This window comes from Aulonocara stuartgranti, assembly GCF_965226115.1.
Source record: "Aulonocara stuartgranti genome assembly, chromosome: 7".
Taxonomy (NCBI): Eukaryota; Metazoa; Chordata; class Actinopteri; order Cichliformes; family Cichlidae; genus Aulonocara; species Aulonocara stuartgranti.
Genome location: NC_138945.1, coordinates 14,130,581 through 14,158,369, shown reverse-complemented (window position 1 = coordinate 14,158,369; position 27,789 = coordinate 14,130,581). Strand labels below are relative to the sequence as shown.

Below are 27,789 nucleotides of genomic sequence, written 5' to 3'. Positions count from 1 at the left end.
TAGATAAAAGTGAGCCCAATTAGTTATGAAAAAAAGTAATAGGGCCAACTTGGTTCTTTTTATTCATGTGTAGTGATTTATCCAGTTTCAAGAGCTGGATCCAGAGAATATTTGAAGCTTTGGCTTGAAATGAGTTAAATTACAAATACGTTATCACAATACATTTTTACAGGACCCTGTGTAGTCTTACAAAATAGTTAGTACACCCGATCATAGCTTTAGCAGCATTCACTGGAAATAATTGTTTTGTGTTTGACCCTATCAATCTCTCACATCGCTGTGGAGGAATTTTGGCCCACTCTTCTCAACATTGCTTCAGTTCATTGAGGTTTGCAAACATTCGTTTATGCACGTTTTTCTTAAGATCCAGTCACAGCATTTCAAACAGATTGAGGTCTGGGCTTTGCTGGGCCATTGCAACACCTTGATTCTTTTCTCTTTTTTTTTTTTCCTGCCATTCTGTTGTAGATTTGCGGCTGTGATGGGGATCACTGTCCCATCGCATGACCCAGTTTCAGCAAAGCTTTAGCTGTCGACAGATGGCCTCGCGTTTGACATTAGAGTATGTTAGTATACAGAGGAGTTTATGGTTTACTCAGTGATTGTTAGGTGCCCAAATCCTCTAGCTGCAAAACAAGTATATATCATCAGGCCTCCCCCATCCTGCTTGACAGTTGGTGTGAGGTGTTTGCGCTGATATGCTGTGCTTGTTTTTTGACTAAAATAATCTCCACTTTGACCTTGTCTGTCCGAAGAACATTGCTCCAGAAGTCTTTTTGTTGTTGTTGTTGTCGTTTTGTTTTTTTAACCACAGTCTATATAAAAGACAAGCACAGCCTCCTCTGTAGTTTATCTCCATGGTAATCTCTTTCTTGATCTTCCAGTGTCAGAAGTGACCATATTTAGACAAGAGCTTCAGTGGGCTGCCCATTAGGAGCTGTTGTGACCTGAGGGTTGTTTTGGCCAGCAGGAGTAGAAAACAGTATTCTTGAACGATGCGCAGCTCTCTTATACTCACCTATAAGCTTTTCCACAGTGTCCATGGGAGCAGGTGTGGACCACAAACAAATAGAGGCAAACGTGCTTTCTCTCTTTCTCAAGAGGGCCCACTATGTCTGCTTGTCTCTTCCTACGCATAATGTTAAATCACCTCTCAACCACCTTTCCTCTCAAAAAGGAGAGGTGGTTGTGGACCAAAAAAATATGATGGAACAAAAAACAATGCAGTTAAATACTTAAAACAATAAGTATCAGTCCTGAACCAGTTGTTATACATTAAATGTCAATAAATCTGTGTGTGAAGTTTTTTGATAGTTTGATTTGATGCGTGAATGCAAAGGTATTCATTTCAGTGTTTGAGCGAATTCAGGATCTTTCTGTGTCTTTAAAGTGTGACTCTTTGTTTGCATTTGTCTTCGAGGGTGGGTCACTCTGACTGGTTAATGCTAAATGTTTGGATTTTTAATCTGGATAACTTTCATTCCACATTAACATAGTGAATACATGTCATGGAGTATGGCTATATCCTGGTAGTGGAATTGTATAATTCCATTTGTTTACAAAAGGCACCATAAATATTTCCAAACGTCCACTTTAGTGGCTTCAGTTTGCAGAGTCCTAACACAAAGCTGACAGCTGTAGGATACAGCTGTGTGTCTGTCAGAACATTTGCAGCCCTAACTAGAAGCATCAATGAAGTTCACACACGAGATATAAAGAAGAATCATCCTCATACAGTTTTTATGAAGCGAGAGAAACTTCAAAGCTATGGAAAAACTGTTCCTATTTAGGGAATACTCTATGAATTTTTGTTGGAAATTTGAAGTTGGGCGATTCACAAGACAGACTAAAAAGAATGGTCTAAATCAAAGTAGCAGAGACTGAAGAATCTTCCTGCTCCTATGCTGTTAGATATAACCTGGAAGCCATACATTTTAGACATCCTGCTTGAAGAACTATGATGGAAGTTTGAAGTTCTTATTAAGAAACCAAGACTAATATCATGCACCCTGATTTCATGAGTAGCAGTGGATGAACTTAAGAAAGTTCCTGCTCACAGCCATTTTGATTCTTTACATTTGCCGTGGAAAACTTTGAGGTCAGAATTCAGAAATTTCAGACCATAAAGTCCTAGTCAATAGTATCTGAAAAGCTCCAAACAAATCACTAGAGCCTCCTTTTCCCATGATACAGCTAACTTCACATTTAAACTTTAAGCACAAGCCCAAACTTAGAATACCCAATATTGTATAACTGATAAGTGTTTTTCACTTGTTACGAAACTCTCTTCAGAGCCAAAGAGACATTAAACAACTGATTTCAAAGCCTCCTTGTGACAAGTACACTAAACTTGCAGTGGCTCTTCAAGAAAAATTGTCTACTAGAAGTCCTTATCTCCAGTTCTCCTACTTTTTCCCCAACATGATTTATTTAGTTCTCACCCAATGAAGTGGAGTCTAACCTGTTTTTTTTTTACATTACCTCCAGCTCTGTCAATACACACCCACTTACTTTGATACATTCTCACAAACACATGCACGCACACACACCAAAGCTCGCACGTCTCCGTTGTTTCTCACTGGACCAACATCAGGACTCTGCTCTTTGAAGCAGGAAAATTGGCATTCAACACGAATTGCTTACTTAGCAGTAAACAGCACGTCTGTCCAAGCCAGCCGTATGAGCGCAATGGAGGTGAGAGTGATGGTGTGTGTGATAATATTTGGATGAAAATGACCTGTGGAGAATGGAGAGAGTGATTTAACAGTTATCTCTCCACAATATCCTCTTCACAGGTAGCTCTCAGCACACATAATCAACATACCCCTCTCTCATTAGTGCTAATAGGATAAAGAGTGGGCCCCCAGTCAGGTGTGTGTGTGTGTGTGCGTGTGTGCGTGTGTGCGTGCGTGTGTGCGTGCGTGCGTGCGTGCGTGCGTGCCCTGACTGACAGCCAGCCCAATGCAGGCAGACTGCAGTATATTAAACACAAGCGCAGATTGTTTTGCTACAAGAACTGTAACCCAACACAGTGGTTTGTCTTGGCAGGGAATCAAAGAGCAGGCTGGTAGGTACAGTGTTAGTACAGGACAAAGGGGGCATTGTTGCAGGGTGAGCTTGCTCTCCCACCGTTGCTTTGCTTTGGGCTTTCAGCTACTTTGTCCGCAAGGAAGAACACCAACTGCTATCTAGTCACCTGGGAAAAAGGAGGCAGGATGTTAACAGCAGTCACTAATCTCCATTCTGTCTGATGGCCTTCACTGCTGCATGACTTCTGCTATTTGGTCTTTCATTTAATTCCTTTGTAGTTGCTTTGTGTGTGAGTATGTGAGAGAGAGATATACAGGTTTGTAGTGACTTACGGAGTAAATTTTACAAAGCTCCCCCTATTGCTGAGAAAACCATGAAATTAGGAGCGTGCATGAATCCAAAATAGTTTTGACTTGATGTAAAAACTGTCTTAAGTTGCCTTCCAGGAGCCAGATGATATTCCACTGCAATATTCCGTCATTGCAAAATGCTTGGACTTGTTCATATTCAGCATTCAGTTTCCAAATAATAATAAACTTTAAAACTAAGGATACAATTGATCAAAACACATTCATTTCTCTCAGAGTTTGCCTCAACTTGTTGTGTAGTCGATGTTGTGGGTACCTCTCTTTAAGCCTTTACACTTACAGTTTGACACTCCCTTTATGTTACTATTGATCAAGTGCCTTTGCTCTTTCAAGTGGGCCTCTTTGTCTTGAGTGGGAAGGTGGGGGGTGCTTTATAAAAGACACTACGGAATGAAGTCCCAAAAGCAGTGTATGTGGTAGTCGCCACTTTTGTTAAACCCGACGGGGCATGACTGGGGAAGCAAAACGCTTCCATATGGCTGTGGGACACAGGGTGAGCTGCTTCTGCCAGCATGGCCTGGCTCCCTCTGCTGTTTCTGGTAATGGCTTTTTAGTTACAGCAGACTGAAGATAATGACAGAACAGCACATCCTGTTATTTATTTCACTTGTTATCACTTATGTGTATTTGGTGACTTAGTAATACAGATGGAATGACTTTTTTTTTAAATTCAGTGCGTCTTCCAGATTTTTATTTTCATGTCATCTGTAGAATATTCTAATTAAAATTACATTTTGTAGGGACTTGTGTGTATTTTTAGTGTAGGTGTATACACATGATACATAGAAATGTATTTAGGTGTGAATAAATGTAGGAAAATAAAGGATCCAGTATCTGATTTACAGTGACTTTTCAATATTGATTATGATGTAGATTTTCTTCTTTAGAGTGTAAGAATACTGGATTTTGGGGCCCAATTCCAGCAGCAGTTTTGGGGTAGTAAAAAATGTATTCATCAGCACACTGCTCCTCTGTGATGCAACGCTCCTACGTGTGCTACAGACAATACTAAGTGTGTTTTAAACAAAGAAGTTGAAGCCATTCTGTATGACATTCTGTTTAATGACACTATTTCTGAAGCTACCCAAGCATCTTTTTTGAGTGTTGTACTATATTACAAAAATAAAGTTTTACAGCCAGTATAAGAGTATGCCAATATCAGTATATTATATTGGCTGTAAATTAATGTTTAATGTTCCTTTCAAACATTCCCAGCCCAAAGAAATTTTAACATCTTAAAAGAAAACCAGGAGATATTCTCATCTGAGGACATGGAACCAGTGAATTTGTATATAATATATAATTTCTAGTTATCATAGTGTCAAACTCCTCAAGAGAAAAGAAAAATCTATGTTCCCTCTGGCACTCTGCCACGTGCTCTAATCAAAGCTGTGTGTGTTTTAATCTTGTGAATGTCTTCTTAATTCGTTGAGTTGTTTAGTCTATAAAATGTTACCACAATTTTCCAAAACCTGAGAGTAAATGTTTGTGGGAGAGTCAGTTTACGTTAATATAAAACAGAGGAAAACCAAATCTTCATGTTGGAGAAGGTTTTAGTTGAAAAACGACTATAAAGATTAATCATTTTTCAAACGAGTTGCTGACTCGCTTTCCGTTGATTGACTAACTAATGAATTGACCGGCCCCTGTAGTTCTATTCTTCATCTGTTGGTCTTCTGCCACGTTGGGTCTGTTTCTCTTTCCACATTTCAAACATCTTTTCAGTATTTAAAACACCTTAAGAAAGCATTCCCTTAGCCTTGTGGACAGTTTACCTTAAATGAGACATCAGACACTAATTATCCGACCAAGCTGCAGACAATATGTCACTGTGAATTAATTGGCTGCACTTGTCTCTTGTCATTGGTCATAACCCAGTGCGTTCTCAGGGAAAGGTTGCAGAGATCATGAAAGCATTCAGCGCTGCATTTGTACAGAAACCTGCTTGAGATAATCCAGTTCTTGGCAGCAGAGTTGTGTATGTTTTGGAACTGCCAGGTTTACACATCTCTGGACCACTGTAGCATGTCTGCACCATATGGGGCACTTGCTTGCTGGAAACAGGTCCATACAGCAATGCATATCTAAGATGTGTGAAGTTTTGAGGGTTTTTTTGTTTGTTTGTTTTATATAATTCAAAGTGAATAAAAAGCAAAAGTGAGGCTTGGAGTGAGGCTTGGACTGTAATCAACATCATCATCTGATACTGTGCACATTTATGTCTTATTCTCTCATAAAGGCAAAATATTTAAGTGAAGTAGAAAATGTGAAACTAAGTATAATTCATACAGTTAATACTCTATGACATTAATGAGTTACTTCCAGCATAACTGATTAGATGAAGGCTAAAGCATCGTTTCAGAAATTAGGCAGGTGAAGCACTCTAAAAAGGAACCTTGGTCCACTGCGTTGACCTAGATCACTTTGCAAAGTCCTGCAAATTCCTGCGTTGAGGTTAGATTCTTCAACTCCAGCTCACAGTTCTCCTTGGCTTTTGACCAAGCCATGGAGTGCCCCCCGAGGGGAGTTCACCCAGCCACCTTGTTATTCTAGCACATTCATCCACATCACTTGCTCAGTCATTAGACTGGATTTAATCCAACGTAGCAAAGAGAAGCTGCTGCTGCCACCCTTGTGGTGTACTTACTCTAAACAACTCTGAGGTGTTAAATTTTACTTTTAGACATACTTTTGACCCATCTTAATCACGCTGTGGCCACATTTTAAGTGAAAACTGTTTGATTTCTGTCAGTATTTACATTTCGTGAAAGCCATTTGAAGGCAAGATGAGAATACAAAGAAATCCAAAAAAGGATAGCACAGCGTGCTTGTCTATTTTGGAAAAACTATTGAATTTTTGATGAACCATACAGTCATCACTTTACTATTTTTAAGGTTGTCAAATTCCTGTGTCAGCCTCAGACTCCTGCCAGACACTGGAGTATTAAATGCAAGGTTCGGAATCATGAGTACTTGGTCTACTGCCAATCACTTCATATGCTTTCTTTATGAAAAGTTAATCATCCACAGCTCTCTGGTTTTCACATTTCTTGAATTTTCAGAAGGAGTGACAGTAGCTGGCAGCCCCAAAGTACACTCAGACCGCAGGGGCTAGTAGGGAGTCACAAGAAAGATTGATAATATATCTAGTCCTGCCAGTTTTGGTCTGTTTATCTGGCAACAAATGACAACAGATGAGTGCCTCTCCGATTGGCCTTGTTTTTTAAAATGATTGTTAAATTCGTCTCTCCTGCTGGCAAATAGATTGCCTTATTGAGTAAAGGGATGGGTAGACTTGCAGAAATGGGACAAGAAGGAGCTACCCTGTGCTTTGTCTATCCTTTATTCTCTTCTTCAGTTATTCTTGCCTTGCAATGAATGAAGTGTTGTTAAAGTGTTATTTTCTTTTGGGTTTTTTTCCTTGTTTTTTGCTGAACCTGAGTTATAAATGTCCATCTTAACATTGATAATGCTGGCTGCCTAAAAAAAAATCTATGACTAAAACATGCGTTTACATACATTAGACAAAACATTGTGATTCGGACTGGGCAACAAGTGTAGAAACAGAGTAGTTTGTTGTGTTATGATGTGAGGGTCTTGGGAGGAATTTGCTGAGCCCTGAGGGGAGTCCTAACAGGTGTTGGTGGGGCTTTTCCTGTCCTTTCTGCCCTTTTTTTCTTTATTGGCACCATGGTTATGGGGCTGATTGTTCAGCTGTTGCCTTGGATACATCTCCTGTTTTCCTAATGGCAACATGTCAAGGCAGGCCAAAAATGATCACGTAGTCCAGTGTGTTCTTTACTCAAAAATAGGCTTGCAAAATCCTTCCTATTAATGCCCATTAATGCCAGAGAAGTGTCAGGGATGATGTTCCTATAAAACCCACAAGATTAAAGATTAAAGGCCATTTGGAAATCCCAAATGTATGATCATCAGTACTGCCAAAACTACAGAATCTCCTCACTATTAAATGAATGGGGAGCTTCTGTATAAGGATAATATAATATAGTGTACTGCACAGCCTTTGCCAACAAGTCTTTACTATTAGAATGGTCACCTGAGCTCAGTGAGCTGTGAAAGATGGCTACTGCCACTAGTAAAATAACAACAACAATAATAATAACAAAAACTTGTGAAAAGCAACATGCCTGCAGCCTATGTGACTTTTTGGAGGCAGGTAAATTTGTGTTGACTAGGTGCACTCAAAAAAAAAAGTATTAAATAAATCATAGAAAGGATTTCCACGCGATTAAATTGCTTTATTTTAGCATTATGCAGTTCTATTATTCCAACTTAATGTACTTCAGTTGGACCAACTTATGATGAATCAACTTATTTAATGCAGTTGAGTCCAACTTAGTTTAACTCATGCAAATTACATTAGTCCAACAAAAGTAGTTGCTGCTAATAGAAAGCCATTTATTAATGCTGAAATCCTTTCCATGATTAAGTTCATTTAAAGGGTTATTTTTTTGAAATGTTAAAAAAAATTAGAGTCTGGATAACATAAAACTTGCCGGTCTATTGCAGGGCTAACACAGAGAACAATTTGCAGTCACATTGACACTTATGGGTAATTTAGAATTACCATTTAACCTAACCCCACTAACTGCATGTCTTTGGACTGTGGGAGGAAGTCAGAGTATCCGGAGAGAACCAATGCAGGCCAGATGGTTGATTTGAACTCAGGACCTTCTTCTTGTGAGGCAACAGTGCTAAGCAGTGCACCACCGAGCTGTCAATGATTATTTACAACAAGTACACAAATAACAAGGAAAGATATAGATAGATATAGATTTTTTTTATATATATATATATATATTTTTGTCAATATACAATAATGATAGCATACATGTGGTGTGTGTAGGCTTTTCTGCCTCTTAAAACCTCAGTGATTTTCTTTTGGTTTGAAATCTCATGTGATCTTGTGGTATCGTGTCCAGGCAACTAACCACTCCTGCAAGACTGTATCATATCATTTCAACAAGATCTTATATGATTCACCATATAAACATAAAATTCTTTTGATCAAATTTAGTGCCATCAGCATTAATCTCGCTGTAACCGTGGTAACTTGTTAACGGAGATTTGCCGCGTTAATGCAGTTATGGCGTTAACGTCATTTTAGCAAGATTAACGCTGACAGCACTAATTAAATTACAATTTAGACTCTTCTAAATGTAAGAACCACCCAAATTCACTTTTTTGAGTGTTTGGCTAAAGAGGCTAAAACCTCAATCTTCAGCTGGTCAACCCTGTGATGTTTCAGTGTCCACAGCAGTATATATTCCTAGCAGCTAATTTCAATTAAAAGGTCTAATATTTTTTTTAACTTGATAAACATTAGCATTCCTAGCACCAGCATCCTTCAATCCTTGCATGCCTTTCCTGAACATGGTTAGACAGTACCAGTGAAATAGTCAATACACGGAACAAAGGTTTTAGTCCCTGGCTACATTCGATACCAATATTATTCCCAAGTATTAGCCATTGTACCCAAATCGTATCAGATGATAGCAGACAAGTTTTGAAATTGTTACCAAGAAGTACAAAAAATTGCTAGAACATTGCATAAATGGGAAGAGCAGGATCAAGCATTTTTTTGAAACTTGATCCGTACTACTAGTAAGGCTGTTAAACCCTCTTTTGTTGTGTGTGTGACTTTTTTAAAACATCTTAATGAAAGTGCAATATTAAATTATTGAAGCTCAGCTTGCATTTGCACAATCTTTGTTAAATCTGACAGTTGGTATTAAAAAGGTTTGTTGTTGCCTTCATCACCTTAAAAAAAAACAAAATAGTTAACTGGCCACCTACTGCAGTAATTCTGCAGTAACGTGGATGGAGAGTTTTCTGCTATCATTTTAATCAAAGAGTACCACCAGAGAGACAAAAACCCATTCATCATGTGGGAGTGTGAATGGCAGCTGGAGTCTTCAAATTATTACGTTCTTTGCCCACCTATGGGTTTTCACATCTGTGTTGCATTACAATGCTTTATGTAAAATATGTCTTAGAAAAGAGGTTTGTTGTTATTGATTCTTCTGTAGACTGAGCTGAGCAAGCAACATCCTCGCATAGGCAGTGTCTGATTCTGCCAACCAGTTTCTACCCTTGGCAACTTAGTTTGGATTCAGCTGAAGCAATTTTTTTTTCTTGATACTGACCTCAAAATAGAGGACTAACAACTGTATGTCTGACTGATTCCTTATGTGTATCCTCAGAAGAACCAGGAAAGCTAACAAGGAAGAGACATGACATCAAGTCAGACACAGCTGTTAATATTTGCTGAGCCACTTACAGTTAAAATATCACTCAGTTTGATGCCTCAGTACTTTGCCACAGACAATGTCAGAGAATTAAACAAATATAGCACTAGCTACAAACACAAGAATCAAAGTTCCACATAAAAGGAAAGAGAAAGGATATAAATGAATGTCTGTCCAGAAAAGCAGATGTAGGAAACAAAAGCAGCCATTGTTTGGTCTGGAGATGCCTCAGATGTTTCTAGGCCAGGGGCCCAGACTGTGCAGCTTACCTGTGCTTTGTGGCTCTGCAAGTGAATGGGATGAAACAGAGCTGTCAGGCAGTACAAAAATATTATCATTTCTTAACATAACATATCTGCTCTGTAACTGGCAGAAGTCTCAGTCATATGATGGGGAACAATAATCAGCATTGCTGGCCTTGTATGAGCTGGGCTGCAGGCCGCCTGCCAAAAAGGACACCACCTTGGAGTGAAGGAAGTGAGGATGTGCCTTGGCCTGCCTCTGTCATCCAGTTAAAGGTTTTACAAGGGTGGCTAGCCAGGAGAGGAGTGCCTGGGATAGTTATTGCAGTGCCACTTGAGCAGAGGAAGTATAAAGTTTTTTATTACTTCTGCCACTCAGAGCATTGTGTATTTTATGTATCGAAAAACATTCATATTTAACTTCATACAACTTGTGTAGTGCTCTGATTTATATGCAAATTAAATATGTGCATGTTCTTTTGTACAAATATGAACATGATACTGACCTCATTAACAAATTTTGTTGAGGTCAAATTTAGCTTTAGATTGCCAAAAAAAAAAAGTACTGTAAATCAGTTTTAAAAACCAACCCCAGAGATTCATCACTTTCCATTTATATCGCAAAAGGGATGAGTTTATGGTCTGAAACACAGCTTTGGTTCTTCAGCAGCTCAGGTTGAGCGGTTTGGAGACAAAGTTAGAGAGTGAGACATTTAGAACATGTGTCAAGGAGAGAGACTGAATATATTACACACATAGGATGCTGAAGATGGAGCTGCCGGGCAGGAAGAAATGAGAGGGACCTGAAGGAAGTTCATGGATGTAGTGAAGGGCATGCAGCTGGTTGGTGTGACAGAGGAGGATGCAAGTGATAGGGTGAGATGCAAGCAGATCTCTAAAGGAAGCAGTCGAAAAAAGAGGAAGATGATTTTGGCTTTAGACTGACTGGCTTTGACATGGTTCTTGTTAGTTATTACCTGTGACTTGACTTGGAAAGTGTCTAAATCATCCTGGGATTAGATTTTTGAGTTCTTGATCTTCACTTGAGACCAAAGTTCAAATTCCAGACTCGCCTCTCTCCACTTTGGTCTTGACCACAATAAAAAGATGGGTAATACCCACTGTGACATCATCCACTGGTTAGTGAAGTCCTGTTTGAAGTGTCAAGTTGAGTGATTTTGCTGTCACCATTTGGATGTTTTGAAACGCGATCAGATGAGCGAAGAACCGATTTGACTGAGAAATTGGGGGACACTGGTCGTTTGCAGGCTAGCGTCTTGTTTGACTCTAAATGGGAACTATAATTTAAAAAGTGAACATCGTGTTGCATTCAGTAAGACTTCAAACAAGCAACTAAGGGCACAAACTCTCGAGGAAAGTGTTTTCTGTTTACTGAACCAACACCAGCTTTTCCATGTGCCTTCTTTATTCTGTGTTTCGTATGTGTGCCCACCATAATGACAAGTAGCAACTTGTTTATAAAGACATTTAATATTCTTGAAACGTAAAAAAAAATGTATGCCTTGTGTTTGTTTTGCGATGAAGCCAGTGGAGCCAAATGTCTGTTCAAACTATTCTTGTTTGTAATGGATTACTTTTTTCTTTGGGCCTGCCGCTCTGGGATTCTTCTCGTCTGTTAACAAGTGTATTCCTTTTATAACAGATGTATACGTTGAGTTTATGATCTCAAAACTGTATTTCTCCATTTACAGTGATGAATTACGGAAAGAGGCGCGACAGTTGAAGAAAGAACTGCAGGCCATAAAGCAAAGAAAAGAAGAAAGTTCAAAACCTGCAAAAGATGAAGTCAAGGAGGGTATGTGTGCAAATGTTTAATCCCCTACATGCACTCTTAAGTGTCCTGGTGTAACCCATTATATTTTACATTTATTGGTGGCAGATGATTTAGTGGGTGTATATTATATGTATATAATATATATTTATAGGTTTAGGGTTTTTTTTTAAATGATCTTTAAAAGTAGATTTAAGTGTGAAGTAAGTCTCTAGGAGGGTGGTCTGTGCTACATTCTCTGCTAATGGACACTGAGACAGGCAACCCTCTGATTTTGTCAATTAGTTGCAGACGTCTATTTCCCCCCCACCACCTAAACGGCCTGCATTTTTGTGTTGAAGCTTTCTGAAAATTGCATGGGTAAAAATTGTTGAGTGGCCGCCATGGTTGCACATCAAACCCAATGTGTTTGTTAGTTTGCAGCTTTGGCCCAACTAAATTCTGTACAAATCTGCCCCCAAATCTCCTCTGGTCTTCACCACACTCCAGTCTGTCATAATGCCGTCAATCACTGGATTTTTGCTGACGCTGAAACGCATTTTTGAGAATTACAAAAACCACTCAGACACAGAGGTTAGCCTGAGGTTGTGTGTGTTGTTGTGCAACAAAACAAAGTGGTTTACAGGGGGTGTCTGCAGGGAGCAGCCTAAGTGTGGGATTACCACCAGCCAAAATTTACAAAAGTCCACGAAGAGCTCAAACATTGTTTTTGTCTCCACAAACACTGATGGAGTCATGCTTTTAAGTAGAAACACAGACCCTAATGTTTATTTGCTGCCAATTGGCGGCATGATTTTAGATTAAAGAGGACAAGATCCAGTCACTATGTTGTACTCCAATACTATCATTAACTACAATTCTTTTGCTCTCTCTAAATTTGAGTTGTTCTCAATTATATCTCTGTTCTAACACTCAAGAAGACGTAGTCTCTAAAAAAAAAATCCACTTATTGATTCAGGTGTTGAGACGGTAGCAGCCTTGCATTGTTATACCTGATGGCGAGTAGCCTAAGCTCCTCTATTATCTTACAAGGTATTTAAATTCAGCCAGGGGCCTTTGTTTTGTTCTTTCCTGTCAGCTTAGCCAGAGGCAGGGGTTTCTTTTAAAGAGTTCCTCGTTACATTTTTGTGTTGGAAACAAAAGTTAATTCCATTAAATGGAATGGATAGATGTCACGGCCCAATGGCCGCTGCAGGGGAGACGGATGTCTGCTTAAATGCAGTAAATCTTGTAACTCCACTCAGCCACAGACGAGCACTGTGGTGAGGTTTTTGTTTTATCTCATCTCACTGGAGAAGCTGTGCGGCAATAAGGGCTACACACACACACACACACACACACACACACACACACACACAGAAACAATGCCATCCCTTTAAGCTAAAAATTTTCTCCTGATTCTGCTTTGACCACTTTGTTAAGGTCAGCGTCTGGTGCCATTCGCTCACATGTCTCTTTAATTGGTCAGTGCTGACTCAGTGAACACATGATGCTTGTTTGAATTATTTTGCATCTGTAACAAATCATTGGGGGGGTTGTCATATAATCCACTAGATATGTTCTTGGTAAATTATGTCATCTGAGATATGGCAAAACAGGAAAGTCATGATGGCATCTCCAAATTCCCATTTTCTGCAGCTGACAGTGGAAAGTCCTAGAGATGATCAGTTTACTATCACTTACAAGGCAGTTAAGATTATCAAAGATTATTCTACTGCAAGTAATTGAATACTTGAAATAACATAAAAATAAATAATAATAATAATAATAATAATAGTAATTTATTGTGCCTGCACTAAAATATTCTTAAATGCATATTCTTCAGCCTGTAATATACCATCAGTGTGTATATGATTCTTGATCTGCATGCCTGCCTGATGTCATTCTGTGTCCATTCATTATCCTCACTCACCGTTGTGCCTGGCATTAAACTTGATTGGCCTGAAATGCAAACCGTCTCTTCAGAATTCACCTTTAACACACAGTTTAGTTCATCACAATCATCACTTCAGTTTTCTCTTCAGCTTTCACAGAAATTATAGCATGTTCCTGCAGTCTGGATTTCTCTTTCTTGGCATGACCACTGGGTACCAGAGCCAAAAATAAGAGAGGCATTCTGAAACTACTGTCCATTCAAAACCCTCTAAAATGATGTGGCAGCATACTGTATCCCACTTAGATATTATACAGGTCTGCGTGTGTATTCCTGGCATTGTATTACACTGGTGGCTTGTCAGTCATGTTGTTCATTTTTAGGACATGTATCAATTGAATGCTATATGAAATGCCAAATACTGTGATTGGAATTATTATTTTAACTGCTCAGCAGATCAACTGGGAGTCTTAGACCAGCTTGATTGTTTTTTTTCAAAACACATCTCTGGTATTTTCATCCACTTTAAACCCTCAAAAGCACTGCTCAGATAAAATAAGGTAACTTATTGCCTTGTTTTTTTTCTTTTTTTAGTCAGATATTTTCCTAATTTGATAGCATGCGATCAAATTAGATGTTTTTACTGTTTGATTACAGTAAAAACATCTATTATGTCATCTCAATGACACCCAGGAAGCAAGTACAAGTACAACATGGTGACCAGAGGACACAGAAAACTGATAACATTCAGTGACAACGGGCAACATAACCACTAGAAACATTATGTTGCCACTTAAACATTTCTCTGCTTTGAGGCAAGCAATTGAACCTACTGCCAATTAGAGGGTTACCTAGGCAACTCGAGACAAAAATGTTCGCTAGCAACCAGCAGGTACAGAGCAATGCAAGTCAGGGAATTGAATCTGAATTGCCAACGACTCTGAAACCTGCCAGTAGGGGACATATGATAGAGTAGTATAAATTAGAGGCTTACCTAGGCAACAGGAGCCTGGGATGTCCACTAGTTACCAATCATCAGCTACAAAGTGATGCAAGTAAATCACAAGCACATCATTTCTTGCATGTACTCTCAATGATGGAGTCCCTTTAGTTTTCGTAATGTCTTGCTTATTTTGTTTATGAATCACAAAAGGCAGTATATCACTGAATTGTGGTTACTTTAGTAAGGCATGTGTCATGCATCTATACAACAGCAACACAAAGCCATCTAAAAATTCATTTCAGAGAGGTTTTTTTGTGTTTCTTTTTAAACAATCAGCAGAGCAGCTTTTAAGTTTACACAGTTTACTCAGTTTAACTACCTGTATTTATTACTTCTTATTGTGCCACTTGGACTTTGTTAAAAACTCCTGATTGTTTAACAGAGAATGGGGAAAACTTGATCCTGTAAAAGGGGCGTTTGTCGTCCACAACACACCTCGGTTGCTATAACAGCAGCTTGATTTGTAGCTCTCTAGATCCCAGGTGACAGGAAAGGGGAGGAATATAATTTAAAATGTCATCAAACTCAGGGATAGTCAGTGACAACAGCTGGAGAAGGGATGTGTGTTCTTCGCGCATGACCTCAGGGCATCATCAGTCAGCATCCGGCATGTCATAGGTTGCAGCAGAGGTGACTGGGCAAGAGATGGAGGAAGATCACGTGTTTGTGTCATAAATCAAGTCAGAAAAAGGGCTGCCCCTCTAAGCAGCACAACAGACTTCAGTAATGACACCAGTCAAGTGGGGGAAAGTGTTATACTTTGATTTTTTCCCCCCTTTTTTTGTGATCTGTGTGCATTTGGTTTGGAAATTAAGTGATTTCTTATTTGGCGTTATTTGCAAAGGATCCACCAGAATTTCACTCACCAAAACTGAAGCACTCACTTCTTGAATCAGCTGTACTGTACCACGAAGCAAGTTACATTATTCAGTTCAGTTTTTGTTTGTATAGCACCAAATCACAACAACAGTTACTTCAAGGTGCTTTATATTGTAAAGTAATGAGAGAAACATCAGACAACTCCCTTTGAGCAGTTGGTGACAGTGGGAAGGAAAAACTCCCTTTTAACAAGATAAAACCTCCGGCAGACCCAGGCCCAGGGAGGGCGATGTCTTAACATTTGGTTTGGAGCAACTCCTTCTAATTTTCTTAAAGTGCATAATGAATTATTGTTTAAAGACACACAAATAGTTTTTTTTTCTTTTTCTTTTTGTAGTTATAACACATTTGTATTTGTCTTTTATTCAAACCAAGATTGACCAATGACTTACATGAAACATGACCTGTCCAGTTTGTTATTCTATTTTTTTTAATCATATCCTCCTGAGAACCAAGGAAAAGGGAATCTCCCCATTGCACTTTTTTGTGATTTCTTTCTTCTTTTACAGCTAAAAGACGCCACTCAAACACATGCGATATCAATGGAAAGCTCCTCTATTTAGTACTTTAGGACTTAGTAGGTTACCTGAAATAAGTCAAAAGATATAGACCAAAAACAAATATCCATTACAGAGGACATAAATGAACAGCCTGGTTCTCAGGAGGATATTTAAGGGTTTCAGTTGGTATAGTCTCTAGTTAGTTGTGCATGCTTGGGTCATTTAAACAAGCTTTTCAGTAAGGTCTGGTTCATATGCCTGCCTTAAGTTCTTTGTTGTTCTGTTAGTTTATTTTGGGAAATATGTTGTCTCATGAACTCATAAAATAGCAGCTCTCTCCTAAATGACAAGCAGGGGCCTCGTGTGTTTTCTCTGTTGCATCATTTATTTAGTGCAGCTGAATATGTCAGAGCATCCAGTCAGGAGTGGCACAGCTTGGCGAGTGAGGTGACGGTGATCTGGGGCTTGTGTCTGTGTGTGACATCACATTTTGTTGTGGAAAGAAAGTGCTCAGACAGCCAGCAGACTGTGCTCACTGTCTGCCACTCTGTGACTTCACAGACTGTACGCCTGAACTCTGAGATTTACAGAAGCACATTAACTGCATGAGACACCGATGTCAGCACGCTGATTGTCTCTCCTTCTATTCACGATGAGAGAATTTTTCACACATACTGCAGAGAGGACAGTTTGGTGGAAAAGTATTCCCAGCATACTGTGATTTTACCCTCTCTGTCTGTACTTTGTGACACACACAGCTCATACAGTACATCTGTTGCATTAGACGGCTACAGTCTAGTTTCCTTCCTTTTATTTGTATTAGAGATGAAACTAAGGAATATCTTCATTATCAGTTAGTTCAGTTGGTTGTGCTCTCACTTATATTTTATGTCTGTAAATTAGACAAAACATAGAACATACAGTGGGGCAAAAAAGTATTTAGTCAGCCACCGATTGTGCAAGTTCCCCCACTTAAAATGATGACAGAGGTCAGTAATTTGCACCAGAGGTACACTTCAACTGTGAGAGACAGAATGTGAAAAAAAATCCATGAATTCACATGGTAGGATTTGTAAAGAATTTATTCGTAAATCAGGGTGGAAAATAAGTATTTGGTCACCTCAAACAAGGAAAATCTCTGGCTCTCACAGACCTGTAATGTCTCCTGTAAGAAGCTTTTCTGTCCCCCACTTGTTACCTGTATGAATGGCACCTGTTTGAACTCATCATCTGTATAAAAGACACCTGTCCACAGCCTCAAACAGTCAGACTCCAAACTCCGCCATGGCCAAGACCAAAGAGCTTTGGAAGGACACCAGGAAAAGTATTGTAGACCTGCACCAGACTGGGAAGAGTGAATCTACAATAGGCAAGCAGCTTGGTGTGAAAAAATCAACTGTGGGAGCAATCATCAGAAAATGGAAGACATACAAGACCACTGATAATCTCCCTCGATCTGGGGCTCCACGCAAGATCTCATCCCGTGGGGTCAAAATGATCATGAGAACGGTGAGCAAAGATCCCAAAACCACAAGGGGGGACCTGGTGAATGACCTGCAGAGAGCTGGGACCAAAGTAACAAAGGTCACCCTCAGTAACACACTACAACGGCAGGGAATCAAATCCCGCAGTGCCAGACGTGTTCCTTGCTGAAGCCAGTGCATGTCCAGGCCCATCTGAAGTTTGCCAGAGAGCACATGGATGATACAGCAGAGGATTGGGAGAATGTCATGTGGTCAGATGAAACCAAAGTAGAACTTTTTGGTATAAACTCAACTCGTCGTGTTCGGAGGAAGAAGAATACTGAGTTGCATCCCAAGAACACCATACCTACTGTGAAGCATGGGGGTGGAAACATCATGCTATGGGGTTGTTTTTCTGCCAAGGGGACAGGACGACTGATCCGTGTTAAGGACAGAATGAATGGGGCCATGTATCGTGAGATTTTGAGCCAAAACCTCCTTCCATCAGTGAGAACTTTGAAGATGAAACGAGGCTGGGTCTTCCAACATGACAATGATCCAAAACACACCGCCCGGGCAACAAAGGAGTGGCTCCGTAAGAAGCATTTGAAAGTCCTGGAGTGGCCTAGCCAGTCTCCAGACCTCAACCCCATAGAAAATCTGTGGCGGGAGTTGAAAGTCCGTGTTGCTCGGCGACAGCCCCAAAACATCACTGCTCTCGAGAAGATCTGCATGGAGGAATGGGCCAAAATACCAGCTACTGTGTGTGCAAACCTGGTAAAGACCTATAGTAAACGTTTGACCTCTGTTATTGCCAACAAAGGTTATGTTACAAAGTATTGAGTTGTATTTTTGTTATTGACCAAATACTTATTTTCCACCCTGATTTACGAATAAATTCTTTACAAATCCTACCATGTGGATTCATAGATTTTTTTTTCACATTCTGTCTCTCACAGTTGAAGTGTACCTCTGGTGCAAATTACTGACCTCTGTCATCATTTTAAGTGGGGGAACTTGCACAATCGGTGGCTGACTAAATACTTTTTTGCCCCACTGTATAAAGAAGTAAAAATCCAGGGTGGCATCTTTATACACCATTTTTGGTGCTGTTTTGTCTGACTTGCAGTCTAAAACTGCTTCAGTTTTCAGAAGATTATGAAAAATAAAAATATTTACATTTAAGAAGCTTTATTAAGTGGGTTTTTTTTTTTCAGTTCATGGGTTTTGTCCAGCCGGTGATGTGAAACAGAAAAAAGCAAAAAAGAATGAATCAACAACATGATTAATCCTCTTCTTTTCAGGTGCAGCTTTATTTCCACATTAGAGATCAGTGATGATTAGCTAAAGAATCTCCGGCTCCTGCAAGTCAAGTTCCACATACGTTATAATTTAGTCTAGTATATTTTGAAGTAGCCTAACAGTTGTATCAGTTTCTGTTTGTAGTCAACAAAGGCTGTTAAGTACAGTCAGTGCAGTATTTCGACATTTATAGTTTTCATTATCAACTGGAGGATACGCTAATAATAAAACAACAAAATAATGAGTCTCTTTGTCTTATTTGAATTCAAAAGTTTAAAAAGAGCTTTTGATCTTCAAATAAACTGCTTAATTTAAAAAATAATTTTAAAATGTACTCCTGTTCAGTCCTTTCAAACAGGTTCAGACACTTGGAGATTGTGCAAACCACTATTTTCCTTACATTTGTCACCTTCTATAATCATTAAAAAATAATAATAATAATAGATTTTTTTTAATTCCTTGATAATATTTCAGTAGGACCAGTTAAGTGACATTCACTCCTCTCAAATCAGCTGAATGTGGTTCACACTTGCTCTAATCTGTGCTAAAATTTAACTGACTCGGTTAAATCTTAAGGCTCGTTACATATGTCATCTTTGATCAGGAAAAAAATAAGGGATGATTATTTAATTCCTTCTTTGTGATGGTGAGCAATAGCATGGATACGTACAGAGCATGACAGTCTGAGATGGACGGACTATCTTTTCAGTTTTCTGGTAATCATGGTCATGGAGCATGTACAGCAGCATCTGTGAAGGCTTTTCCTTTTATGTTTTCTTGCTGCTCTTGTTCTGTGTTTTTTTTTTTTTTTTTTTTTTTTTTTTTACCTGTCGTTTGTTAAGTAGCAGTTAATTACACTTAAAACTGAACATCTAAAAATAAATATTTATTCATTTATTTTAAATCTGGTAAAACATCCCTGAATTCTGTTCAGTTTAGGAACAGTTTCACAAGTGGTCAAAAAGAGGAAAACAAAGACTATTATTAAAAACCTCTCCAGTTATCTTTGCATGAACCAGTTTGAATTTTAGACCATCCAAATAATGTAATTTTGTAAAAGTTAAAACTTCTTGGCCGGCTTTCATTCTGGCTCCCTCAGGCCAGAGTCGCTCATCCAAACAAGCTCAAACTTGGCAGTGCACTTAACTCATTTCCTTGGCAACACAGCCTGCAAGCTTGAAGTGGTTTGGATAAACAGTTGTTGAGATAGGTAAAGAACAGTTGGAAGTACGGACATGCAGAGATTTCTCAAGTTGTTAGTTAAGATTTGTCTGATTTCTTGCTTTGCTGCTATAACAGCTGTCTACTTTGTCTCTTTTGACTCTCTAAAGTGGAGAAAAAGTCAACCAGTGAAGCTGTGGCTGAGTACTTGGAGGGAAGAAAGAAATATGAAGGGCTCAAGAACCGAAAACTGAAAAAAGGCTCAAGCAGAGAAGAACAGGCAAGAGGGCACAATTTGTTGCACTAAATTACTGAAATTGAAATAGACTGTAAATTCTGTAGTTGTTAACGTGTGTTTTAATGATGTCTGATCTTTACGGTAGACGCTGGCCCTGCTCAACAGCTTCAAGTCCAAGCTGTCATCGGCCATCACTGAGGGTCCACAGGAGGACATGGAGGAGCTGGCAGAGGATGATGACAAAGGATGGTCAGTGAGCTTGACACTATTCGAGATAAATGAGCGGGATATTTTCATTTTCTTCTTTCATGGTCATCTTTTAGGAAAGAATCCAGACATTGTTCATTTATTTCAATTTATGCAACTGAATAAAGCAAAGTCAAGCATGATCATGAGCCTATCCCACCTGTCTTAGGGTGAGAGGCAGGATACACCCTGGACAGGTCGCCAGTCTGTCACAGGGCTACCATTCGCACTCACATTTACTCCCGCATTGGGCAATTTAGTGTTTCCAATTAACCTAACCCCGCTAACTGCATGTTTTTGGACTGTGGGAGGAAGCTGAAGTACCTGGAGAGAACCCACACAAGCATGGGGAGAACATGCAAACTCCACACAGAAGGACCCTGGCCTGACACAATTATGTTAAAAATGACTATTTAGTTCTTTAAAATTTGAAGACATTTAAAAGATTAAATGGAAGACGGTTAAATTTTCATTTAAATGTTGCTTTTGGTTATTTTTTTAGTTAAAACTTGCTGATTATAGTGTTATACTCATAGACAGTAATAAAGTAATATGATGTCAGCCACTGGTGTCTGGATTCCCATTTTTCGAGATTACCGTTTTCCGCCATCAACATCTTGGTTGCAAGAAAAACTGATGTAACAAGAAGAGGTGGGTCTGAGTGTAAAACCACTGACTCATCGGCAGATGGTTTGTGACTGACAAGTCAATGAGCAAAACATGGTATGAGCAAAAAGGTCAACAAAGAAAGCCTTGTCTCCGCCCACCCCCATAGCTTTCTATGGAGGGAAAAGGCTCGGGCTGGACGTTTGCAACCCCAGCTATCGCCATCTGGTGGCTTTAAGACAGAATGCAGTTTTTAAGGCACTTCCGCAGTGGCTTCATTTTTCTGACAGGGAATCTTTGTCCATGTTTTTCGTTTTCTCTGGTTAGACTACTTTAATATAATGAACAAACTTACTTGTCCAACTGTTAACAGAAATGCTGATTCTATATCAAGAAAAGAAAAGTACCACATCATTGGTCTATAACTTAAATTCACTGTTCACTGCAGTCAATAATAGTAGAAACTCTGAGCAATACGTGAGCACATCAGTCCTCCCAGAGCCCAAGAAGCAGTCCGGCATACACACCATTTTGTGGACAGTGAAGTTTAAGCATGACAGGCTAACTAGAAAAAAGATGTTTTATTATTTCATTGATATTATGATGACTATCGCTAAAAGACAACATAATATCAGGAGCAACAAACATGAGACACTGGAAAAACAAAATCCTTCCTTGTACAGATGAACCTGAACTCTATAAGATCTAAAGCTCACTCCAAGTTCTGATAAATGTGTGTGAAAGTTCAGGTTGTGTGCTTGTGTATGTGTGTCACGTTGGGATTTCAAGCCACAGCCACCAGATTGGCCATCAGGAAATCAGGCCTGACTGTGTGTTTTCCTCTCATATTCTGTTTTTCACCAAAGATCTCAAAGTCTAACTGCACAGAGTGAGGGTTTGAAATGAATACCATGTGTTTGAACGTGAGCAAAGTGTCTGTGTGCAAGAGATTTAGAATAACAAAATCTGTAGTTCCTATTAGTCTCAAGAAGCCTCCTTGAAGTTCAGTCTGGGTGTGCGTTTGTGTGTCAGCGTGCATATGTGGGGGTCCTAATGAATTTGAGAGAAGCCTTGGCTGGCCTCTCCCGGCTGTAGACACCTCACGGTGTTGCCCCTGCCAGGTATGGTGAGAAAGGAGGGACGGGGCAGTAGCATAGCAGTCCTAGAAAAATACCAGTGGGGAAGTCTGTGCCACTCTAGGAGTACTGCGAACAGAATGTGGGTTACAACAGGTCAGACATTGGAAGTCAAGTCTGGGCCAGAGGAGGTAAACTATTCCATCTGTGTCTGTGTCTCCAAATTCTGACTCTCCCTCTACAGCCCCCTCCTCCCCCAACTCCTTCTGCTTTGCTAACACACAACCTCAGAGCCCACTCTCTCAAAGCAAAGAGCCCTCCATTGCTTTCACCATTCCTCCATATTCAGTAAATCCCACCCCCTGCTTGAGTAAAAAGAATGCAAGACAAATAAATAGAGGAAAAGCTTCTGTAGACTCGCGTTATGGCAGCACAGCGGTTTTGATAAGCCCCTAACGCTGCCTTTCCACATCATGTTTCAGAGCTGGATGACTCTGAGGCTGTATGACCGGCAGACTGTCATCACAGAGACTGCTAGACAAATTATCAGAGGCGGCATGCTCACGCAGCAGGAGTCCTCAGGGCCTGCCAGAGTCTAACCGTGGCATTCTAGATGAGCTGTCACAACTCCTGCCGATTTCAAATGAACACAGGAGAAAATCCAGATCGCACCAACATACTAAAACACCCTAACTGCACAGACACGTAGAAGAGGTCATGCACGCTAGAACAACCCTTGTTTAAGTTTACAGCATGGAGTTTTGTTTTTTTAATACAGGCATGTGGAAACACACTGAAACAATCTGTTAATCGTGAACTTTGAAGGAAACATTTAAAGATTTTCTTATTTTAGGTATGAACAAAACTACGTTTGCATTTCCTCTGGTTTGCTCTGGTTTCATACGACAAGCATAGCATGAGCTGATTGTAAATAGAATTTGGCGCCACAATTGTTCCACCATGTAATGTTGGTTGGTATTTTTCATCGAAGGATTGACTCAAATAATGCACATAATATGTGTACCAGCTCAAGTTTGGGTTTTCATACATGAATTCAGTTTATTTCCCTAATTAAATCTCAAGTTTTAAACCAGTTTTTGACAGATTTCTAAAAGTTGTGTCGTCGTCTTTTTATGACAGGTTGTCTAATAGATTTTTTTAAAAATTAAATAAAACACTAAAGCACTGTACCTATATGGTGGGTGTGTGTGGTTTATATTTTACTTTCCCTTCCCCCAATTCCAGTACCAGCACCGGGGGGAGATGGGGGGGGTAATAGTTTATAAAGGTATCTGAGTATCACACAACCAGTTCTGAACCAGTTACAGTGTAAAGCCACCTTTGCAGCAACCCTGTGAGGCCATAATTAGGCACAAGTTAACATGCTTAAAGTGATGCTTAAAATGCTTAAAACATTGTAATGATGTACTCTTGTGTGAATTCAGGTTCACAACAACAATTAAGCCAGTCATTTTAGAACTACCAGTTATCCTAAAGGTTAACTGCTGGACAAAGCTGGAGTACCTGGGGATGATGGAGACCATGAAACTCCACAGATAAAGGCCCAAAGCTTACCAGCAGGTTAAAAATGCAAACCTTGCTGCGAGGGAACTGTGCCATTCACTGCCATTGCAGCTATGCTGCAAAACTAACTGGAACCATTACCGATTAAGATAAAAATGTAGTGATTACAGTTTTGCATTTTTGCCTTTTTTACATTTTGAAAAAGACTTGAAGCTGGGAAAATTACTTCTCAGCTCAGGAAATGAGGCTAAGAAGAATGTGAATGCAAGTTAACCATGATTATTATGTCAGTTCTTTGTGTTAGAGTGCTAATGTGTGGGTCTGTGGAAAAACTGTAGCAAAGTTAGAGGACCACCAGAGTCACTAGGGTTAAGCCCCCTTGGACTTCACCTTGGTATTTTTTTTTTTGTTGGGAAATGCCCTCCTCCTTGTATCTGGTTTTTTAGAAAGCCACAGTGAGGGTAAGCCACACTAGGTAAATAAACACAATACTATAGGCTTAATGTCAAAAAACACTGGTGATTTTAGAGCATCTATTTAAGTCATTTTAGCTACCGTTTAAAGAACACTATTATATTGACAAATTAGACTCTTAGTCTTGATTTAACATTTCAACTGGGTTTAAAGGTTTATTAAGTAATCCTTTCAGATCCTTAAATAGATAAAATAATGTTGTAGTTTCAAAATATACGTTGATTAGTGTGTAATTATCTGCCAGAGAGCTCGATTTTGGTTTCATCTGACCAAAGGACGATTGATTGTCAACAGTTTGCACCTTTTCTTTTTTTTTTTTTTTTTTTTGCCTGTCCCGTTTGGCTCCTTTGCCATCAGAATTGTTGTCTAAAGGCAAAGAAAGATGCCCAACGGATTTACTTTAACAAATTGACCATCCCAGCCTTGCCGTAATGGTCCATTTGATTCACCTTTTATTGTTCATTTTATTTTCACTTACTGAATACGGGACAGACTTGACTGGGGGAAAGAAGGGGAGAAAGAAAGAGGGAAAGAGAAACAGCTGAGAAGAGGGACGGGGGAGAAGGGCAAAAGACAAAAACCAACAGAATGAGCAGAAAAAAAAAGAAGAAGAAAAAATGCATATATCAGTCACCTGCTGAGAAAGAAAAAAGAAAACAAGGAGAAGAGAACAAGAGTAATAGAATAAACAACATCACAATGATATATGGGAATATGACAGTAAATACTAGAGATGGCACGATACCACTTTTTTATGTCCGATACCGATACCGATATCATAAATTTGGATATCTGCCGATACCGATATGAATCCGATATAGTGTTTTTTAATCAACAAAACTGTTTTTTAAAATATCTTGCTGCATTTTGCAAGTCTGCAAGTTCATACTCAAGTTTAAAACAACAACTACACTAAAGCTATTCTGTTATACCTGTATACAAAAAAAATATTTCATAGTTCAGCAATACTGATCAATCTAATAAACTTAGACCTACACCATCCTCCCTATTCTGGTATTTTAAAGAGTACTTAGCGTAAATATTAAGCAACCTAACTAATAGGGTTCCAACTCCCAGCAACAACAAAAATAAATAAATAAAAAATAGGGAACCACCCTCACGCGCCACCTCATGATGCTTAATCGACGTAATCAACCTTAATTTGATGCAGTGTGAAAAAAAATGCACAGAAATCAATTATTTTTCAAGAAATATTAAATAGATTCAACATCTTTCTTCAACAAAATTGCAGACTGCACAGATGGTACCTTCCCAAAGGAAAATGTACTATAGCTTACTAGGGTATATATATTAGACTTAATAGTCACTATATACAGTAATTGACTTCTATTCATTTTACATCAAATTAAAACTTTGTGTGTCAGATAATTATTTATTAAAAGCTAGACATTTTAAATGAGAATAAGAAAGAAAAGTATGTCTTTGTGCCCCCTTTTCCCTGTTAATGCCCTATCGGTCCCCCTGGCTAAACTTTGCTAGATCCGCCCCTGCACAGTTACGTCAGCTGTAGAAAAAGATCCTCGAGTAGAAAGTAATATTAAATAAATTCTAACAACAGCTTATCAAGCTTAAACGTGCTGCTGTTGTTCAGCCGCTGGTTTCCTCTTTCTGGTGCAAAGTGGGCCAAAAACAAAGATGGACTCACGACAGAAAAGCCGATCAGCTGATCATTTAAGCAGTTTCACGATTGAAGTAGCAGCCGGAGAGCGAGAGGCAGTCGCTCGTTAAGCTTAACGCAGGAATGCTTTACAAACATTCAGAGATGGACTTACACACTTGCTTTACTTCTCTCGGGGATAACTTTGTCGGAGATGAAATGCCGGGTTGCTAGCGAAGCTCCAAATGCTATCCAGACCACAGGTCCCGCATGCCACAGCCGCTCTATCACGTGATGCATATTGCTCCGACGTGCTAACGTTCTGAGGCGAGTTACGGCGTGTTGCAAGTTTTGTGAGGTGCTTTCGTGATATTTAATGGATCGGATTACATTTTTTATTTTTCTCCGATATCCGATCCAGTCATTTAGGTCAGTATCGGACCGATACCGATACGTAATATCGGATCGGTCCATCTCTAGTAAATACTAAATATTAAACATTATTGTGCAGCACATAAGATCAACAGAACACAGTGTGCTTTGAGGTAGGAGCCAAAAAGGGTGTAGTTTGTGGGTGTGATCACCCGTGTGTACACCTGTGAGCATGGACGCGCTTGTTTTTTTAAAAGGTTCCTTCATGTAATGATCTGCTAGAGGGTGTGGGGGGGCCACAGCCCCGTTTGCACCTTTTCAACCAGCTTCTTGATCTTGTAATCCATTCCAGTCTTGTGTAGGTCTACAGACTTGTTCCTGCCACCCTCTTTGGTTTTCCCCAATGGTGATGCCATTGCAGCTATGCTATGCAAAACACATTCATACAAGCACTATTTTCTATGCCTAAATGCTTTCTATTTAACATTCACACATTTTCACACTCCAATGATCACATTGGAGTGCAACTAAAGGTTCAGTATCTTGCCCGAAGGACTGAACCACCAACCTTCATATTGGTAGATGACCTCTGTCTACCTCCTGAGCTACAGCCACCTATCAGGAGTATCTGTAATTGATTCTTTCCCACACAGAGCCGATCTGCAGGAGCCCAAATTCTAGCTGGGTTGTATGGCATCGAGTAGTTATTTCACTCAATGAAATGTAAATCCATTTATAATTTTTATGTAATATTTTTTTCTGGATTTTTGGTTTATATCCTGTCTCTTTCCATTAAAATGAAGCAACCATAAAAATTAAAGACTGTTAATTTCTTTGTGTGAGCAAGCTTATGAATTCAGCAGGAGATCAAGTAGTTATTTTCCCCTGCTTCAACTAATTATTGGGTTTGTTGTTATGAAACTTCTCAAAGCAAAAGAGAAACTGGCCTCTAGGTAACGGTTCCACAGAGCAGTGATTTAGTGGATCCTGTCCTGCTGTTCTTTGAACTCTCTCCACCTCCTCTCTTTGTCTGATTTAGGATGGCCCATGTTCTGCAGTTTGATGAGCAAAGCAGAAAAGTCAAGGATGCCAACATGCAGGATGAGGACACCTTTGAGATCTATGACCCACGCAACCCCGTTAACAAACGCAGGAGAGAGGAGAGCAAGAAGATCCTGAAAGAAAAGAAGGCCAAGAGGTGAGGTCACAAGGTCATAGGTCGTGCCGAAGCCATGTGACTAAAACCAAAACTGGCCGTACAGCATCCTGGCAGTCTACCTTTTCATTGCTTCAAACCCGGCTTTGTTGAACCATTTCCTGGTGCGAACATTACAAATGAGGATGCTGAGCAGAAAACACGATGTCCCCGTTTTCTGTGAGGAAACGGCTTCTTCACAGCTTCACCTGAACAGTTACTCATCAGGAGAAAAAAAATAGTGAACCTTACATGTAATGTTCATTTATATGACTTTGTATTTTCTGTTTACAGTTAAATGTGAGCCTTTGTTAGAAAAATAAATACCAATCATAAACAGCCTGTAATGACTCTGTTCTGTTTGATTTTAAACAAATGTATCACTAAGGAGCCATTTTTCAGGATAAATTGATACTCTAATGCAGTTTGTGAGGCCTTTCTTGCTTACATGGAAGGGCTATAAAACCTGGTGTATGTGCCCACTCTCTTCTTTCCATCTGGCATCAACTATTCGTGTTTGGACAGCTCATCCATCCTCTGCTTGCACTGGTGCTATGG

The 27,789-nt window shown here is 39.5% G+C and overlaps 1 protein-coding gene across 1 annotated transcript in view; it reads left to right on the top strand.

Moving 5' to 3' along the window:
* cwc27 (CWC27 spliceosome associated cyclophilin) overlaps positions 1-27,573 on the top strand; it is a 33,332-nt gene extending 5,759 nt beyond the window's left edge. Inside the window, exons 11-14 of the mRNA XM_082540751.1 lie at positions 11,622-11,725; positions 20,053-20,162; positions 20,266-20,369; positions 27,076-27,573. Of these exons, the coding sequence (XP_082396877.1) occupies positions 11,622-11,725; positions 20,053-20,162; positions 20,266-20,369; positions 27,076-27,238 (481 nt within the window). The 3' untranslated portion in view covers positions 27,239-27,573. The remainder of the gene's footprint in view (positions 1-11,621; positions 11,726-20,052; positions 20,163-20,265; positions 20,370-27,075) is intronic.
* The last annotated feature ends 216 nt before the right edge of the window (positions 27,574-27,789 follow it).